General features: G+C 44.8%; 2 protein-coding genes across 4 annotated transcripts; one reads left to right on the forward strand and one right to left on the reverse strand.

Moving 5' to 3' along the window:
- The first annotated feature begins 214 nt into the window (after positions 1 to 214).
- On the forward strand, positions 215 to 14856 carry RPAIN (RPA interacting protein). 2 transcript variants are annotated; one of them, XM_060259249.1, is made up of 7 exons: positions 215 to 391; positions 7425 to 7619; positions 8406 to 8469; positions 10186 to 10300; positions 11482 to 11545; positions 12629 to 12763; positions 14574 to 14856. In XM_060259249.1, exons 1-7 carry the CDS (start codon positions 302 to 304, stop codon positions 14601 to 14603), a joined length of 693 nt encoding a protein of 230 aa, XP_060115232.1. In that variant the 5' UTR covers positions 215 to 301; the 3' UTR covers positions 14604 to 14856. The 2 variants fall into 2 exon arrangements, with proteins under 2 accessions (XP_060115232.1, XP_060115231.1); XM_060259248.1 differs by lacking the exon at positions 14574 to 14856 and having other exon boundaries at positions 221 to 391; positions 12629 to 13558.
- A 1913-nt stretch (positions 14857 to 16769) lies between these two features.
- On the reverse strand, positions 16770 to 18684 carry MIS12 (MIS12 kinetochore complex component). 2 transcript variants are annotated; one of them, XM_060259250.1, is made up of 2 exons: positions 18307 to 18684; positions 16770 to 17523 (listed from the first exon to the last, which is right to left on the reverse strand). In XM_060259250.1, exon 2 carries the CDS (start codon positions 17478 to 17480, stop codon positions 16860 to 16862), a length of 621 nt encoding a protein of 206 aa, XP_060115233.1. In that variant the 5' UTR covers positions 17481 to 17523; positions 18307 to 18684; the 3' UTR covers positions 16770 to 16859. The 2 variants fall into 2 exon arrangements, with proteins under 2 accessions (XP_060115233.1, XP_060115234.1); XM_060259251.1 differs by having other exon boundaries at positions 16770 to 17743; positions 18307 to 18599.
- Between the last annotated feature and the right edge of the window lie 21 nt (positions 18685 to 18705).

Here is an 18705-nt window from a genome sequence, read left to right on the forward strand (position 1 = left end):
AGGTTATGGTTAACACCATAGAGGTATATAGATGGACAGCCACGCCGTTACTTGAAGACAAACGACAGTTATCGGGCCAGCGCTAGTTCTTTCGAACCCCTCCCCCAAACGGAACGGCTCTTTCGCAGACTTCAATTCCCATAATGCAACGGGGTTCCGCTACCCGAAAGGAGGTGCTTCCCATCATGCATCGGGTGCTGGAGTGCTTGTGCTTGACTACATTTCCCAGTGTGCTTTGGGCAAGAAGAACCAGCGGGGAGGAGAGGGCGGCAAGAGCAGCAGCTGTGCGGAGCTCGCGGTTATGGCCGGCTCGATGGCGTCGTTGCTCCAGCAGCGGCGGTGCCTCTACAAGGGTTCCCGAGCCCCGCCTTGGAAGGAGACCTACCGGCAGGTAGGTCAGCAGGGAGGCGTCGGGGCTTCACATCTTTGGAACGTTGAGGGTGCCAACATTCGAGGGGTGGATACATTGATTGTATCGAAAGCTGTGCCACTTGGACTGGTTTTCTTGGAAGTAAGCCCTGCGCTGTAAAGCGTCTTTTAGTGCTATGCGATCCTGCGCACGCTTCCGTGGGAGAAATTATGACCAATTTCGCACTAGACCTTTAATCCTGGTTTAGCCCTGTCCCCCACTGGAATCAGAGAAACCAACTTTATGACTCTATTATTCTATTATTTTAGTGCAGAATGTCTGTTTGGGGACAGGGCTAAAGGTCTAGTGCGAAATTGGCCTAAGTTCCCTGCGTCCCCGTTGCATGTTTACTGCGAAGCAGACGAACAAAAGTTGAGGGATGCCTTAAAGGCTAGCAGTATTGAAGTGTGAGCTTTCCTGAGTCACCGCTCGCTTCTTGGAATAGATGGCGGGAAGTCAAACCGGGAGTCCTAGTGAGGTGGAGGATTACGAGAGGGAGAGGAGGGGCTGAGACAGGATAGGTGTGAGTTCTGTCCTGAGTCTTTCAAGTGTCGATTCTCTGTATAAATTACTAGATCGGGATTAGCGGGTTCAAAGAGATCAGCAAACTACTGATGAAGCTTGCTCAGGGAGTAGTCTGAAGTGTAAATGAACATTAACTGATATTGGTGACAAGGACCCACTATGCACACACTTTATTGCAGATTTTCAGAGTAGCAAGCCACAGTCAAGAATCTTGACTTTGGACTCTGTGCACCGTACGCATCGTTCTTTTTCCTTTGGTGTATTATTCTGCAGCTACCAATTTTAAAAATGCATTTTTTCTAAATTGGGGTGGAACGTCACTTGTGACATATGGGGAGTGGCATCCAAAGTTTTAAAAAACATTTATGCAATTGCGCTATTGCTGCTGAACTGCAGTATCCAGCAAGCACCATCCATTTAAATCCACATGGTTCACATTTTGTGCATGCATTTTAGCATTAGTTCCTTGAATGAAAGGAAACAGAAAGGAATGCAGGCAAAGGGGGGGGGGGGAACCCACTGTTGAGACTGGCCAAACTTTTACTGAAACTATCCATGGGAGACTGTAGGACTGATAATGAGCTGGAAGTTGTATGTGACAAGCACTCTTCAAGTCTGTCTTGTAGCAGGCTGGCTCTGTTGATTTGCTTCTTTCCTTCATGGGGCAGGCATTGGGCCTAGCCTAACCCAATTTCATCACATCTCAGAAGGTAAGGAGTGTCAGCCCTGGTTGGCATTTAGATGGGAGACTGCTAGAGAATTCCAGGGTCACCGTGCAGAGGCAGGTGGTAAGAAACCACCTCTGTTAGTCTCTTGCTTTGAAATTTGTATGTGGTCACCATAAACCAGCTGTGACTTGACAATGCTTTATACATATACACAGCGAGAGACTGTAATCCAAAAAAGTGTTTTTTGTAACACAAGCAGGCAGGGCTTTTTTGTAGCAGGAACTCCTTTGCATATTAGGCCACACACCCCAATGTAGCCAATCCTCCTGGCGTTTACATAGGCCCTGTACTAAGAGCTCTGTAAGCTCTTGGAGGATTGGCTACAACAAGAGTTTCAGGGTATAAACTTTTGAGAGTCAAAACGCCCTTTGTCATATACCTTCACCAGGAAGAAGGCAGCAGACGGTAGCCAAATCTTCCAGCAGTGACTTATAGTGCAATCCTGAGAACTATTTCTTAGGAAGCTGAATAGACTTCAGGATTCTGTGTAGTCTCAGACTTAGGCAGGTGTGAGTATTACAAAGAAGGAAGAGGACAGCAAGTAGGCAGATGCTCCTCTGCTATGCCTGGATTACAGTGGGGGAATCTCCTTGCTTGGAAAGCTTTTGTATCGAAGCATTTCATCTCTGTTAAATGCTGGTTCTTGTGAGCTTTTCAGGCAGTCAGTTTTAAGGTTGAAAGGCAGGAGCAACATGACAGTGATTTTATTTACTCACTCTGTGTAGTCCGCCTTGAGTCTCAATAAGAGAGACAGTAAATAACATAAATAAATGAATTGTATCTAATTGTAAAGTTATTGGTCCCTTGTGCAGGTCGCACAGATAGCAGAACCAGATTGCTCACACATGTAAGCTTAGGCTTCTCCAACATTCCCTCTAAGCTGCAAAGTCTTGTGAGCAAAAATTCTACTTTGTGAGCTACTGGTATTAAAGTTGTAAGCTACTGCATTAATTAGTGTGCTCTGGGGTCATCCTTCCTGAGTGAAGACAAAAATGTGTGAGCTGGAAGCTAAAAATCGGTGAGCTAGCTCACACTAACTCAGCTTAGAGGGGACACTGAGTGGGACAAGGTGTGACTCTCAAGTATGGAGATACGTGACATTGACTATGTAAATCAGGGGTGGGGAACCTTTTTTTCTGCCAAGGGCCATTTGGATATTTAGAACATCATTCGAGGGCTGCACAAAATTATCAACTTAAAAATTAGCCTGCTATATTTGGTCAAACATTTAATTGACTCATCCCTAATGTGATGGCTGGAATGGCTTCTCTTTGGTGAGGCGTATGCTGTTAACTGGTATTGATGATGTTGCTACTCGCAACTGATTTTCCAGGTTTGTCTCAGTCAGTCTGGAGTGCAGTTGACCCTTTGCGATGGTAAGTTTTGAAAGAACTGCTCACAGCAGTAAGTTGTTCTGAACGCAGATGCATATTTCAGTGTGTCTCCTCCAAGTGGGAAATTCATCATTGCTTATATAACGTTTATGAACTCAAGCAGTGGGACGTTGTTGTACCTAGCTTTCAGCTCATCATTGCTTTGCAACTGAATGATTTCGTGTTGTAGGTTATCAGGCACATCAGCTGGCTCCATATTGAATGGTGTATCAAAGATGTTCAATTCCAGTTGCTTACTTTTCACATCCTTGAATCTCATCAAATGCCTCAATTAGTTTCAAACATTCACCAGCATATTCAAGTGTCATAGAAGGGTTTTGTCCTTCCAGAGTGGGGAAATGCACCATGTTATTCTTTTCATGTTCTACTTTCCACAGCCTTAATTTAGCTTCGAATGCTTTCACATTTGAAAGCAAGGAGCTGAGAAGCTGGTTGGGGCCCTGCAGCTTGAGGTTCAGCTCAGAGAGGTACTTGGTAATGTCCACCATGGATGCTAAATGACACAACCACTTGCTAACATTGAGTTCCCTAACAGGTTTCCCCTTCATCACCATGAACTGCTTGACTTCATCCCGCAGTTCGTAAAACCTCATGAGCATGTTCCCACGACTCAGCCACCGCACTTCACAGTGATGAACAAGATCACTGTACTCAGACTCAAGTTCATTCAGTAACTCCTTAAACTGGCGGCTGTTAAGCCCTTTGCTTTTGATAAAATTTATGCATGACACAACTGTCGGCATCACATTGTTGAGCCGCAACGACTGTGCACAGAGGCTTTCTTGGTGTATGATGCAGTGGCATATAATTAAATCACTTGGCTCAAGGCCGAAACGATTCATTTCTTTCTTGACCATTTTTGCGAGCCAACCATGACTGGAGCTCCATCTGTAGTAAGGCCACTTAACTTTTCAAATGGTAGCTCAAGTTTTTCATTGCTAAAACAAGTCTCTCAAACAAGTCCTCACCTCTTGTCGTGCCATGCATGGCTTCCAGCGCCAGCAGTTCCTCTTGCGTGTCAAACTCTGCAGTTATCCCACGAATGAAAATGGCCAGTTGGGCAGTATTTGTTATGTCCTTTGTCTCATCACAAGCCAGAGAGAAAAACTGGAAATCTGCAGAATCTTTCAGTGTTTTTTCAATATCTTGTGCTAAGTCAGTAATCCGATCTGAGACAGTTCTCCGAGACAAACCTAACACTCTGAGACAATCTTATTTTGTCCGGTGCCAGCAACTCTGCAGCAGCCACCATGCAATCTTTCACAAATTCTCCCTCTACATGAGGCCTCAGCTTGTTTGCAATTAGTTCACTCACTACATAACTTGCCTGAATAACATTGTCTCTGTCACAGCGAGGCCTCGTGAAAGCAGCTTGTTGTGATTCCAACCTCTTCTGAAGAGCATTGATTTTATCCAGATGCGTTTGGCCTTGCAATTAATTGAGTTTAACATGTTTTGAGCTGAAATGGTGCTCCAGATTGGCTTTTTTTTATTACTGCTAATGCATCGCCACAAACTAGGCACACAGGTTTGCCTTTGACTTCAACAAAAAAATAATCATTTGTCCATTTCTCTTGGAAAACTCGACACTCTGCGTCAACTTTTCTTTTCTTTGTAGTCGCCGTTTGTAGGATGTCTCACCGCTTAAGTTTTAATAACTATCCAGTGTGTGTGTCACCCAGGAGCGGCCCTACAAAGAGGATGAAGTAGTTTAGCAAATCTTTGGGCACCACAAGGACTCATCTCAGCCAGCCATGGTCTGAACCACGCTGTTTAGCCTGCCCTTTGTTTTGTTTCCAAGGCCCCCAGATGTTAACCGCTTACATTTGACTTTTTATAAGCACAAAATAATAAAGATTTAGCAGTCAGTGTTCCTCACAAGCCACCCAGATCCTGCTGGACTCGCCATGTGCACTTTTCTCAGATGTTCTTCATTTACTATTAGCTTCTCTCTCCCAGGACCAGCTAAATAGCATCTGATGGCCAGCATGGATCCATACAAAGATAACTGTGCATCAGAACTGAGCAACAAATCCAGGTTTGCCATCAAAGATGCACACAGCAGGGAACCTTAACCAGTTTAACTGTGTACCTTTAAAATGCCAATGGGTGATGTGGTTAGTATGCTAGACAAGGAGTAAGGGGGCTAAGACTAAATCCACCATTGCCTTAAAACTCTCTTGGGATAAAGTTCACCTTGGGGCTAACTGCTTTTTCTCTCAGCCTAACCTTCCTCACAGGGTTGCTATGAAGGCAAAACAGGAAGGAAGGCTTCAAAATGAGATAATGAGCATATGATTGCAGGCTGATATTGCAATCTAGATCTTTACTCAAAAGTACTTCACTTCCTGAATCTGAAGCACAGAATTGCAACCTTGCTATCCTGGACTGGTAGACTTATTATTTGCTTCAGACTTGAGAATGCCCAGCAGGAAATCATAGAGACATTAACAACTTGTGGTAGTGGGGGTCAAGAAGACCCTGTCCCCAGGCTTTCATTTCTAGCCTGCTACAGCAGGACAGACAAAGTCCTGCCATCTAGCAGTGATATAAAGCCAAATTAGAGAAAATAGGATTTTTTAAAAAAACAGGGTGCCTGAAATATTTGGGGACAGAAGTATTAAGCTGCTTGAGAAATATGCAAAGCAGTAGATTAGAGGGGTGGGGTGGGGCTATTTTTAAATGGGTAAAACTCCTTACTACAACTGAACTCATTCTATTTAATGTACAGCTTTCAGCATCACAAATTCCTGCATTGTGCAGGGGGTTGGACTAGATGACCCTGGCTATTTGATTGACTGTGGCCATTGACAAAAGTTTCTGGATTCTCATTTCTCCAGTCCCCCTCCCCTTCCCCACCCACTTCTTCTGGCTTTTTTTCCTCCCCTCCTGGCTAGATTGCTCTCTCTCTTTCTCATCCCTGCACTTCTTGGTCCCCTCAGCAAAGGCGTGGCTGCAGCAACAGAGCCCAGGTGGGGAGGGAGATGGAAATTTCATTCAAGCCTGTCTCCTCCCTCTCCCTCGTTGTGATGGAAAGCCATTTGCGGGACTTTAAACTGCACATGGAGATTGGGGGCTCCGTTTTTCCTTGCTGTTCACCCCCAAACACCTCCTTTCACACACACTCTTCCCTCAGGCTGGCTCCCCTCCCACAGCTCTCCCCTTCCTCAGTGGCTGCACCCAGCTGTGATGAGCAGCTAAACGCTAACGGGACCGTTCCTTTGGTCCCTGAGCCTCCTCCATCACCCTCGCACTCCATGGGCACCCATTTGAGGGACCCTAGGGGTCAAGCGGGGGCGGCGATTGATTAGATGGGTTCTCCTCCCCCAGCTATGAACCTGGCTGCCTCCCCTTCCTCATTTCTCCAGCTCTGTGTGCTCCAGCCCCCGCTGCCTCCCTTTCCCCACCCAGTTCTCCTGGCGGCTCGTGTCTTGCACATTCCCCACCTGTACGGTGGGGCCAGGGTGGGGAGGAGTGTTCTGCCATTCTTGACTTCTGTTGCTGCAGCCGGTTCAAAGTCAATATGGTTGGGGGAAGCAGAGCAGGCACCCTCAGCCTGAGAAAAGAGGAGGAAAGCGGCCAGTGCAAAAGCGCGAAGCAATAGCAGGCAGGCAGCACGCACGTGCTTCTCTTCCTTCGCTGCCTGCTCCGATCTCCGTGGCGCGCCAGAAAGGAAAGGGGTGGGGCCAGGCCAGGAAGTGTTCCCCGGACCTGTGCAGAGCTCTTTGGTTTGTGTGAGATCGGGATGGGGCCAGGCAAGAAAGCCTCCGACCTGCACGGGCATATGGAGCGTGTACACGTGCCCGCCAAGGGTTGCTCTGCGGGCTGGTCCAAGTGGCCTCGGGGGCCGTAAACGGTCCGAGGACTGGAGGTTCCCCACCCCTGATGTAAATGAACCAAAATAGTGTACAGACCCTCTTCATGTACTGTCTGGTAAGAGCTGAATGGTCCCCTGGTGGCACAGGATGTTGAGTCAGTTTGTTTATGTATTTAGTTTATATTCTGCATTTGCCCCCGATGGGGATCTGAACACCCCGTGAAATAGGTTATGCTGAGAGCATGTGATTGGTCTAGCAGCTAGCCTCCATGGCAGAATGGCGGTTCAAACTTGGCTCTGACACTGTAGCCAGTGCACTGGACCACCTTGGCACCAAGGACCAACTCCATCAAGATTCTGAGTTTATATAGTCCTGGGGAGGAGGGGGAATGTGCAAGTTGTTCTCCTCCCTCCTCCATCTGCCCCCTCTTGGACTGGCAAAATTGTTTGGCAGTCAGAGACCCGCTAGTCATAGGGAAACATCAAGAAAATGATTTAATGTGCAATTGACTGTTTTTTCCCTCCCTGTGTCTGCTTTTTTTTCCCCGCAGCGCTGCGTGGAGAGGTTGAAGAACAGCCGGGCCAGACTCTTGGACCGATACCGCCATGTGGGAGAGAACGCTGCTGCTGGTGGAGGAACAAGGAGCTCCCTTCTGGTTCAGGAGGTGATGGAGGTTGAGTGGCAGGCCTTGCAGTCGGTAGACACAGAACTGCCGTCCCTCCGGAAGAAAGATACTTCTCTCCATGTTAGTTCACATAGTTTTGTGTCTTCCTAGCATTCACAAGCTTCTTCCCCACATATGTTTAAACAACAGGCAGCCTTTTTTTTTTTAAGTCATCCTATTAAACCCATCAAGAAAAGCAAATTAAAAGCCAATCAGCCAGACAGTGTGTTGAGATGCGGCTGATTGATCTGTTTGATGTTTATCCAGTTTTCTTGTTATAAACCACCCCATCTTCCCAATGACTCACACTAGTGGTAAAAACCAGGGGCACCCTGTCTTTTTGAGAGAGAGGGGAAAGAAGGCTAACTAAATCCTTCTGGAGAAGGAATCCCATAGCTTGGGGATCCACCTTGAAAAGGCTGTTCCCCAATAACTACTAAGCAGACAAGCGGAATGCAGGAGGAATGCATTGGTTTTTCTTGTCACGTTGTATAGTAATGCCCAAAACTCAGCAAAAGTTAGGCAAATGGGAATGAGATTCCTTTCAGAGAGCGTCATTGTGTGAATCTTCTGTAGATGACCATGAATGCAGATGCCTGTATACTCCTGGGCAGAGCTACTCCAGTATAAGCTCACTGGTTGCACTGTGTGTGTTTGTGTGCAGCCACACAAATAAAACTGAATCTGGTCCTCCTTGCTTAACTTTAGTCCGACAGACTGGCCTGTTCCCAGCCTTGCAGTCTGAGAGTCTTTTCCTAGAAATGGCAAATGCTGAACTGGACAAGTTCCGCAGCTGAGCTATAGTTTCCTTTGTGGCTTTTTTCACGTGGAAAAGCCTAACGCTGAGTCTGTGCTGCTTGGTTCTAGGTTCTGGAAGACTCCAGTGAACTAGCAGTGTTGGAGGAAATCCAGAAAGAGCTGATTTTGCAAGGTACTCTTTTTAAAAACAACAACAACATACTTTTTTGTTTATTTTTATTTCAGTGTTTATTCTGCCCTCCCTGCAAGCCAGCTCAGGGAGGATCACAACAGTGAAGTGACAGCAATAATAAACAATTAAAACAGTTAGAACAATATAAATTAAGCAGGCGGCACTGTCAATAGATGCAGATCTAATTGTTGTGATTTTTAATTGCTGTTGTGAGCTGTCTTGAGCACAAGGTATTAATTTTTTTTAATTGTCTTATTTCTAGTCTGCCTTTCTCACAGGGACTCAAAGTAGATTACGCGTAGTGAAGTCATCACAGTCAATGAAATTGGGACATTCAAATATAAATATTTCTCATATCCAGGGCTTTTTTTGTAGCAGGAACTCCCTTGCATATTAGGCCACACACCCCTGATGCAGCCAATCCTCCAAGAGCTTACAGGGCTCTTCTTACAAGGCCTACTGTAAGCTCCAGGAGGATTGGCTACATCAGGGGTGCGTGGCCTAATATGCAGGGGAGTTCCTGCTACAAAAAACCCCTGCTTATATCTATCTTTTGATAATCCATATGCTCAACCTTGGCTCACCCAGCACTGATGCTTTTGCATTTCAGGCACCCGACAGCAACAACAAAAAACTGCTTTTCCCAGTTCTGTCGATTCTATCATGTTTTCATCCTCCCCTTTCTTCAAGGTGTTCGGCATAGCATACATGGTTCTCCTGTTTCTTACAAGAAAGTGGCTGACCCAGAGTCACCCAGTGAGCTTCCGCTCACCATTCTAGTTTGACTTGTTTGTAGTGTCTTTTTCTTTTTTTATCTTTACTATTGCTGCAGTTTTGTTGATTGTAGTGCTGGCTTTACTAGTTGATCACCATGCTTTTCATCAATTAGTCATTATATTTTATGTTAGTATTTTGATGATTGCTGGAAAGTGCAGGTGCCTCCTTCAAAGAGGCAGAATATGAATATCTTAAATATTCCCCCAACGTCAAGTATCTTGCTGACCCAGTGAATTTGGAGGGGCAATATATTCAGGAACGACAGAAGTATTTGTCAACAAGTAATTAGGTTGTGAGGTTCACTGGCAAAGGATGTAGCCATAGTGACAAGAAGGGGCCCACCATAGTCAGAAAAACTCTGAATACTAGTGCCAAGAGGCAGCATCGGGAAGGTTTCGGCCTCTGTGCCCCTGTTTGTTCATCAAGGGCAAGAGGCTGGCCATTGTGCAAAACAGGATAGTGGACTAGATGGACCACTGGTCTCACTTTCAGGAACTGATTTTGCTTGATAATAGAGTATGTACATGGGAAATAGAAGCGTGTTCAGGGCATTTGTTGGTTCCAGGATAAAACTGACTTTTAAAGTTTGTTTTGTGGAGGGGAGGACGAGCAGTCTTTGTCACACCTTGAAGGCTGTGTGAAGAAGAGATCTGCGTACAGTGGAGCACCGCAGCATGAAACAGCAGTGGTTGGTGGTAATGCAGCACTTGTCAGTGCTGGAAAACATTTCCCATCCCTAGCATCAGAGGTTTAGGTGCCAGGCCTTGTTCAGAACATGGAACATATTTGATGCAGCCATGTTCCCACATCAGAAGACAATTAGTAGCACTCAGGACAGAACTTTGCAACCAAAACATGGGGGTCACTGTGCATTGCTATCCGCTGTGCTCAGCGTATAGCGTTCCTTATAGCAAGTGACGGTGCCTTTCTCCCTTGCAGAACAGCTGGCTATAGAGGAATATGAACAAAGCCTTCGGTTTGATGAGGAGTGCCTCAATGCGATGCTCGAGGGCTTAGATGCTGAACCCAAGGTGATCTGCCCAGTTTGCCAAAGGTGAGCAACCCTGTATTTCTTTCCTTTGAAGAACTGATGATGATCTCCACTCATAGCCGTGCACACCACTCAAATGTAATGTGAAAGCGGCTTGGAGAGGCCAAAGTTCAGTGGCAGCCCTGGTCTGGATTGGTTCCACATGGCTTTTGATCAGAAAGGCCTATAGCGTATTAGGATACAGCATTTGCTTGGCCTGCAGAAGGCCCCTGGTGCAGCCTTTGGCATCTCTCACTGGAAAAGAGATCTAAGGAAGGCTGGGGAGCCACTGCCATGAATGGAAGTTATCCCTAGTGGTGTGTATGTGTGTGTGGAGGGTCTTTCAAAGGGTCTGAGGGCCACACTCTGTCCTGAGCAATTAACAGTGCAAGTGGGTTCCTGCAACATATGTTCATCCAGATTTCTGTTTTGCATTCATCCTGCCAGCTTTTGCTGCCACTCCTCACATAGTTGTTCTGCACGCCCCTCTTGTTATTTATCTGTATCCTGCTTTTCTCCCTAGTGGGGGACCTAAAACAGCTTACAACATTCCTCCCTGCTCTGTTTTATCCTCGCAGCAACCCTTTTTAGGTAGGTGAGGCTGAGAGAGAGAGAGAACAGCCTGAAATCCACCCATTCGCAAATGCTCAAGGATCATTCCATGTCCAGCACTGCTGCTTGCACTATAACCAGTGTTCCCTCTAAGCTGAGTTAGTGTGAGCTAGCTCACAGTTTTTTCAGCCTCCAGCTCTCACATTTTAATCGTAGCTCAGGAGAAATGGCCCCAGAGCAAACTAATTTATGCAGTAGCTCAAGAAGTAGATTTGTTGCTCACAAGACTTCACAGCTTAGAGGGAGTATTGACTATGTCCTATGCGACAGCAGAACACTGCTTAGTGAGATTAACTCTGCTGACGTATTGCTGAATACCCACCAGCACTGAAACACAGCCATGTCATAAAACAGTGCATCAAACTCAGTTGAACTGCCAGCCTTTGCTTTACTGCTCAGTTTTACAGAAGGCTTAAATCAAGGTTCTAAAACATTTCTTTGTTCTGGAAGTCCAGCTTCTCAGGCAGTTGCAGAACATTATATGAGCTGTGGGTTTGCATATGGTTCTTGATCATTGTTCCTTCTCCCTTCTGATGCTTTTGCAACGGGAATTGGGGTGAGGGCTGTTCTCACAGTCCTGTTCTGTTTCCCAGGAATAACCTCACCGTGATGAGCCACGTGGTCACCTGTACCTGCGGACTGTGCATCAGCACACAGGTAAACAAATTGCTAAAAGGCGCTGAAATTGTTACTTACTGTGTAACAGCCACCACTGCTCTCTAACAAAGTTTTTGGATGAATGAAGCATGCTGGGGGCTTTGCAAGGCATCTCTTCTGTCCCCTTCTGGTAACTTGAACAGGAAAGTGGCATGGGCAGCTGTATTATGCAGAAAAGAAAGCCTTGGCTTTGCATTTCTACCAGTCTGCTGATAGCCCCTTTGTTCTGTACCTACTGGCCATCTTTCTTGGATGACACTAAATTCTGCTTTCATCAGTTTTCCACTTTTTCTACAACTATCCTTCCTCTCAGCTAAAAAAAGACAAACCCTTCAACTCCTTAGCCTTTTCTTGTATCCAATTCACTGACCAGTTTGTGCAAACATATAGCTGTGAGTTGGGATGAGGCTGGAGTGAAGAATGACCAGTGGCTGAAATTTCTCTGTCTTCTGCAGCTGTTGAAAGAAGGGTCCAATTTCATTCCTGCATCTCTTGAACCCACTGACAGCACAGCTGTTACTTTGCATGGATTCTGGAACCTCAGGAATGGTCTTTCCAGGGTTTGCAGGCAATTCACCCTCTAAGCTGTGGAGTATTGTGAGCAGAAATTCTGCTTTGTGAGCTACTAGCATTAAAATTGTGAGCTACCGCATTAATTAGTTTGCTCTGGGGCCATTTTTTGTGAGCTAGGACAAAAATGTGTGAGCCAGAGGCTAAAAAACTGTGAGCTAGTTCACACTAACTCAGCTTAGAGGGAACACTGGTTGCAGGGAACAGAGAATTCAGGAAAACTCTGTGTACCTTCTTAACACAGATGGTTGGATACATCTTTAATCTTGGTGAATTTAGTTAAAAGTATTAGAAGATGGGTGTGCAGTTGGTTAAACTCAGCGCTGAAGGAGTGTGGGGTGGTGGTAAATACTCAACCAAATAATGGAGTATCTGGGCTTCCATAAATAAGGGGCTGTGCATTATATTGGGAACGTGGCAGACAGTATCACAAAGAAATGTGTGAAAGGGGGAACAGATAACTGGGTAGATGGCAATTCTGCTAAATTGCATGCATTTGATTCTTTCTCAAAGGGGATGACTGAAGAGATGCTTCAGTCGCTGCTAGGAGACGGGGTAACGGAGCACAGCCAGCACTGTCAGCACAGTCCTGAATTTTCTGTAACTAGTGGGATGGATGGAGAAACTAACCTTCTCATGAGTTGCCAGGTAAACTTCAATTCTGTGAGCTCCCTGATGAAGAGATGCTCTGCTTCAAACTGGATCTTCCATCCATTGACTCACAGTGGGGATATTCTCTCAGTTACCTTAAATAACATGAGCCAAATTAAGTGCACTCAAAGAGCAGGATATATGCCACAATTCCATCCTGCCCTTCTTCCAAGGAGCTTAAATTGGCAGGTGTTTCTTCACTCATGGTATCCTTACAACAGCTCTGCAAGGTAGGCTAGCCTGACCATGTCAGTCTATATAAGACTGGCCCAAAAGCACTATGAGCTTCATGGCTGGGGTGGGGGAACCCAGATCTCTTATCTCTCCAGACATAGCATAGTACCATCATCTAACAGTATTGGCCTCTTTCCCTTTACAAGAATGAAACCTTTTGTTAGGAACCAACCACAACGACAGAATGTCATGCAAGCTTTCAAGCTCAAAGGAACTCTTCATCAGAGTGGATTTTACAAAACAGAAGGGTAGAAGGCAGATTTCTCGGTGATGTTAAGGTCTAATCATGCCGGGATCCTTTATGAGATGCTAGCAGGCCCAAGTCGGTTGGTTCTCCAAGGATATTACAGATTTTGTTGTTTCTGAAATTATTTTGGTTTAGTTACTTTTTTGTAATGTACTATATCTGTGCAGGAGGGGAAAGGAAGCGTGGGGGGAGGTTGCTATTTTATTTATTGAAGTGATGTTAAAACTACTTGGAACAATGAATCATCACTCTGTAGAGGTTGCAGTGGCATTTGGCAACATCTTATCTGTATTTTAAAATAATCCCAATAAGAATTATTTAAAAAGTAGGAGACAAAGGTAAATCAATTATTCGTGCAGATAAAAATGGGGCATGAAATCACTTTTGTCTAGTGCCTTGGAGATTTTGTATTGTGTTAGGAGGTGGGTATCAGCACTGGGCTCAGCTCACCCCCACCTCCTTGCTGCTCCTTGTCGTGAAGGTTTGCCCATTGCCTGGTGCTGGTGGAGAGAGGCAATTGTACCCAGCCTCCAGAGCATGGGCACTAAAGCTGGAAATGGAGACACACTGAACTATTAGGAAGGGAATTGAAAACAAATCAGCCAGTATCATAATGCCCTTGTATAAATCGATGGTGCGGTCTCATTTAGAATACTGTGTACGATTCTGGTCACTGCACCTCAAAAAGGATATTATAGCTTGGGAAAAAGTGCAGAAAAGGGCAACTAGAATGATTCCCTATGAAGAAAGGTTAAAACGCTTGGGGCTCTTTAGCTTGGAGAAATGTCGACTGCGGGGTGACATGATAGAGGTTTACAAGATTATGCGTGGGATGGAGAAAGTAGTCCTTTTCTCCCTTTCTCAAAATACAAGAACTCCTGGGCATTCAATGAAATTGCTGAGCAGTCAGGTTAAAACAGATAAAAGGAAGTACTTCTTCACCCAAAGGGTGATTAACATGTGGAATTCACTGCCATAGGAGGTGGTGGCAGCTACAAGCATAGCCAGCTTTAAGAGGGTATTGGATAAAAATATGGAGCAGAGGTCCATCAGTGGCTATTAGCCACAGTATGTATATGTGTGTGTGTGTGTGTGTATACACACACATATATTGGCCGCTGTGTGACACACTGTGTTGGACTGGATGGGCCACTGACCTGATCCAACATGGCTTCTCTTATGTTCTTATGAACTATGCATGCAGTCTTCATAGTGCTACCCTAAACAAGGCAGAACTACAAAGACTGCATAAGAGGCAGCCAGACTATTTTCTTTCTCTTTTTAAAAAAAAGCCAACCTGGCAATTTTATTTTCTCCTTTTTCTAGATTTGTGATTTCTTGGCAGTCATTTTGTAATCTCAGCTTTGCTGGACTGTTTTCTGGGAAAGATGCAGCTCTGAGATACTCCCTCTTCCTCCCAAGCTTCAAGTGTTTGGAAGGCAACTTGTATATCTTGTTAATAAATGTATGTGTTCTCAATGCACACATTGTATATAACTGCAGAAAGCATTCTTTACTGTTATAATTTGTGTTTTTAACTTAATTGTGTTCAGCACTGCCCTGCTAAATAAAAAATCACCTCTGAAACATTGAAGAGGTAATGCATGAATTCAGCTGCATGTTTTTAAATACCCGTAAATACTACAAAAGAGCTGAGAGAGGACTTGGCCAAAGTGGGACAACTGGGAGAATGGGACTTTCCTCCCCCCATACAATTCCTGATATCATCTCTCCCCCATATACAAACTTTTCCAAACTTGCTCCAATTGACCCAGTTGGTTCTGCTTGTGGGGAAAAGTATTTGTGGGGAGCCATTACATGTTGTATATAAACTCCAACAGAATTTGAATACAAAATCCTTCCACCTTGATATTCAGAGAACTGTTACAAATTGAATGGTGTTCAGCCAGGCTTTCAGGGTACCAAGGTTGTCTTTTTAGTAACCAACAGTCTTCAAACTATTCCCAGTGTTTTAAAAAAAGCAATGCTGATAATGAAAGTGGAGAGGTATGGGCGGAAGGGTGCAGCTGTATAAAAATAAAAATCCGATTTGTTTGCTGTATGTTAAAATACTGAGTGCTTAGGGAAGCAATGCTGTAGCTGCTTAATTAAGTGGAATAAACTGTATTGTTTTTATACCAAGCAGTTCCTTGCATTCCTGGCCAGTATAACAGATGAAACCGCATAATACCAATTCTATCAGTCAGTATTGCCCACTCAAACTGGTAGAGAGTCTTTAGGGGACTCAGGTGGTCTTTCTCATCCCCTATTACCTGATCCTTTTTAACTGATGCTGTTGGGGATTGGATCTAGGACCTCCTACATTCTAAGCAAGTGCTGTACTATTGAGCCACAGACTCTCTCTGACTAGGACATGTTTCATTATCTTCATCTTACGCCAAAGGTATTAACTTGCAAAAAACAAAACTGCTATATGTTGGTGTTTGTCTCTTCCCCCTCCCTCTGAGTCATATAAACCAAATTGTTGTCTCAATGGACTGAGATTTGCTGTTGAAGGAATGAAACTTGTTTTGAATAATGAATATCATTACATGTTTATTGTTAGATAGATTGCTTCTGTGGATTCAAAACCACTATCAGTCAAAATATTGCTCTAGATACTCCTAGATTACTGAAGCTGGTTTACGGCCTTGTTCCTGCAAAAGCTCTTAACTCCCAGTTAGAGCACAGTCCTTTAATCTAAAGCTTTGTGAATAGAGAAAAACCATGAATTTTGCTAAGAATCAAAAAGCATAACAGCCCATGGGCATCTTGCTCAGTGGTAAAATACATGCTTAGTATGCACAAGGTCCTGGGTTCAAATCCCATCTCGCCATATTAAAATGTATTTGAAAAGAAAAGACCCTTAGCTTCTGCCAGTCATCGTTAACAGTAGGTTTGTTAAGTCAGGGAATAGGGCAGCTTTGTGTCAGCTATGTGTTTCTGATGCAACTGTACTGGGCTGTATTAGAAAGGCTTTTCCTGACTGTCTACAGCAGAGGCAACTGGACCACCTATATATTTATACTACTATTGTTCATACAGAAAAAGGAAATTGGTCCCATTGTCAGTTAAAAGATCCTGCCAGGTATTTTAGTTTTTCTTGTATTACATATTTTGTATCTCATTTTACTGTGAGCTGCCTCAAGAACCAGATTAGGGAAGAGCATAGGGCAGAAACATAAAAACCAAACATTTCCCAACAGATTCAGCTGCTCCTGATTTTCAAAGTCCCATAAACTAAACAAGAAAGGTAAATGCAAGAGGATGATAGTTTAGTAGCTTTTGGAAACCATTGGTAATTGGCCTGCAAGCCTGGGAGAAACTGTGTGCGCGCACACACACAAACATATATATGTAGATTCTTAAATTTAGCTCAAATCTAGATTTGACAGATGAAAATCATATAGGTTTGCTTTCTCCTGAAACTGAAAAAGCCATATGACAGGATTTATTTATTGATAATCATCACAGGGAACTGAATTAGAATAGCTGTCTAGAGATTACTCTTTCAGAATTTGCTTTTAGCACACAATTCAAATTTATTATATGGGGATAAAAGGCATATTAGCTTAATGGCAGACTTTCTGTTCAAGTGCTTCCTTAGCACAATCACTTCTTGTACAACTTCTTGCTTTTATCTTCAACCTCCTGCATCACAGTTTGCAATTTGGTGGCATTCCCCTTCAAGAAAGCAAAGCTTTCTTTGAGGTTACTGGTCCCATGTTCTCGGCAGATGTTGTCGAGGCTATCAAACCACTGAAGGATCTTTTCGAGCTGCTCCTGGGTTGCTTTTTGCTCTTCCAGCTCTGCTTTCAGAGCCTGCTGGGCAGATATTTCAGCCTTAACACGGTGCTCCAGGTGACAGATTTCCTCCTGGAGCTCCTGAAACTCGCTTTCAGTGTAGCGATATTGCTCCTGGCATTTGTCTTCAGGGAGCAAAACATTTTCTGGGATAGTTAGCACCACCTGTAGCAGCACTGGTTCCATTTTGCCAAATAGCTGGTCAGAGTGTTTCCTCATATAGGCAAGGAATTTCTCACTGCTTCGACGGATTGAAGAAGGTGTGAGCTTAGTGTAGCGCATGCTCTCCAGTTTCTTCAGGATCACCTCTTCTATTATCAGCATTATGTGACAGAGATGGTCTTGGAATGCAAGGTACATACGCATCATGCATGTCTGAGGGGTGAAGCCAAAGAACTGGGTTTCGTAGATCATGACATTTCCCGACATCTTGATGAGCAAAAACTGTCCACACTATGTAGAAATCTGGAAACTGGAACAAAAAAAATAGTCTGAGGCAGTGTAGTTTTAACTAGGCCTAGGGAATCCTTGCCTCCAGCATTCCTTTTGGTTGCCAGCCTCCAGGCAGGACCTGGATATCTCCAGGAATTACACCAGCTCTTCAGACTACAGATGTCAGTTCCTAGGGTTCCCAGTTCCAACAAAGGAAAGACCTGGGACTTTGGGGTGGAGCCTGGAGACTTACCAATTCCCTAAAATAAATAAAAATACAGCAGTGCAGTTCCTCTGAATACAGTCTTCATTCCCTCATCTCTCTTTTTTTTTTTTTTGCCTTCGAAGAGTTCCCTTGCAGCTGCACTTCTAGGGTTGCCAGGTAAGGCTGACAAGCAAGTGGGGGACTAACCAGGAGTCTCCGGGGGAGGGAGGAACCAGAAGAGAGAACCAAGCGCGTTGCATTTGAGACCACATTCCTCTAAAATGCTATACCTCAACAGGAAATAATGGAGGATGGGGGGAGGGACTTCTTTTGGGGCTCATAGAACCCCTGGCCCTATCTTTTTTAAATTTAGAGGTGGGGTTTTGAGGAGAGGTAGCGGCAGTTATGAAAATAGTTGCTATATGGACTCTGCCGTATTATACCCTGCTGAGGTTCCTCCACTCACAAACCCCCAGGAATTTCCTAACCCAAAGCTGGCAACTCTACCTCCCACCTCATACGTTTATTCACTTCATTTGTGGCCCCCTTCTCGTTAAGGCTGAACAAGGACTATAGAGTGATAACAAACAATGCAATTTTAAAAATACATAGTTTTACCTCAGACTTGGCCTATCTTTCCGAATAGAAGACCTGGAACTTAACTGCCGTCCAACTAAGTTCTCCTTTTTCCCGCCATATTCAAACGGTTCATCACGCCCTCCGAAGAGCTAGCCCCTCCCCTTTTCGGAATCACAAAGAGCTCTCGGACAAAAATAGAGAGACGTCCGGCTTTCAAACTTCCGGTTAGGGGAATGCCTCCATCAGCCGCCAAGCGGCTACTTCGAGGTCGCTCTAGCAATCACATCACTATGATGACAGGCTCGGGAAGGCCGTCGGCGCTGTATGAGTCTAGCCTCTTTCCCCATCTCTGGGTTTCTAAAGCGGCACCCGATTGGACGCGGAAAGGAAGCGAAAGTGAGGAGAAAGAAAGTGGGCGGCGCTGATTGGCTGCGCTGA

Source organism: Heteronotia binoei, chromosome 18, assembly GCF_032191835.1.
Source record: "Heteronotia binoei isolate CCM8104 ecotype False Entrance Well chromosome 18, APGP_CSIRO_Hbin_v1, whole genome shotgun sequence".
Lineage (NCBI taxonomy): Eukaryota > Metazoa > Chordata > Lepidosauria > Squamata > Gekkonidae > Heteronotia > Heteronotia binoei.

Coding starts and splice junctions, on each gene's coding strand:
- RPAIN (XM_060259248.1), top strand. CDS start 302: ATGGCCGGCTCGATGGCGTCGTTGCTCCAGCAGCGGCGGTGCCTCTAC. Junction 7,620..8,405: donor AGAAAGATACTTCTCTCCAT/GTTAGTTCACAT, acceptor GCTTGGTTCTAG/GTTCTGGAAGACTCCAGTGA. Junction 10,301..11,481: donor ATCTGCCCAGTTTGCCAAAG/GTGAGCAACCCT, acceptor TCTGTTTCCCAG/GAATAACCTCACCGTGATGA.
- MIS12 (XM_060259250.1), bottom strand. CDS start 17,480: ATGTCGGGAAATGTCATGATCTACGAAACCCAGTTCTTTGGCTTCACC.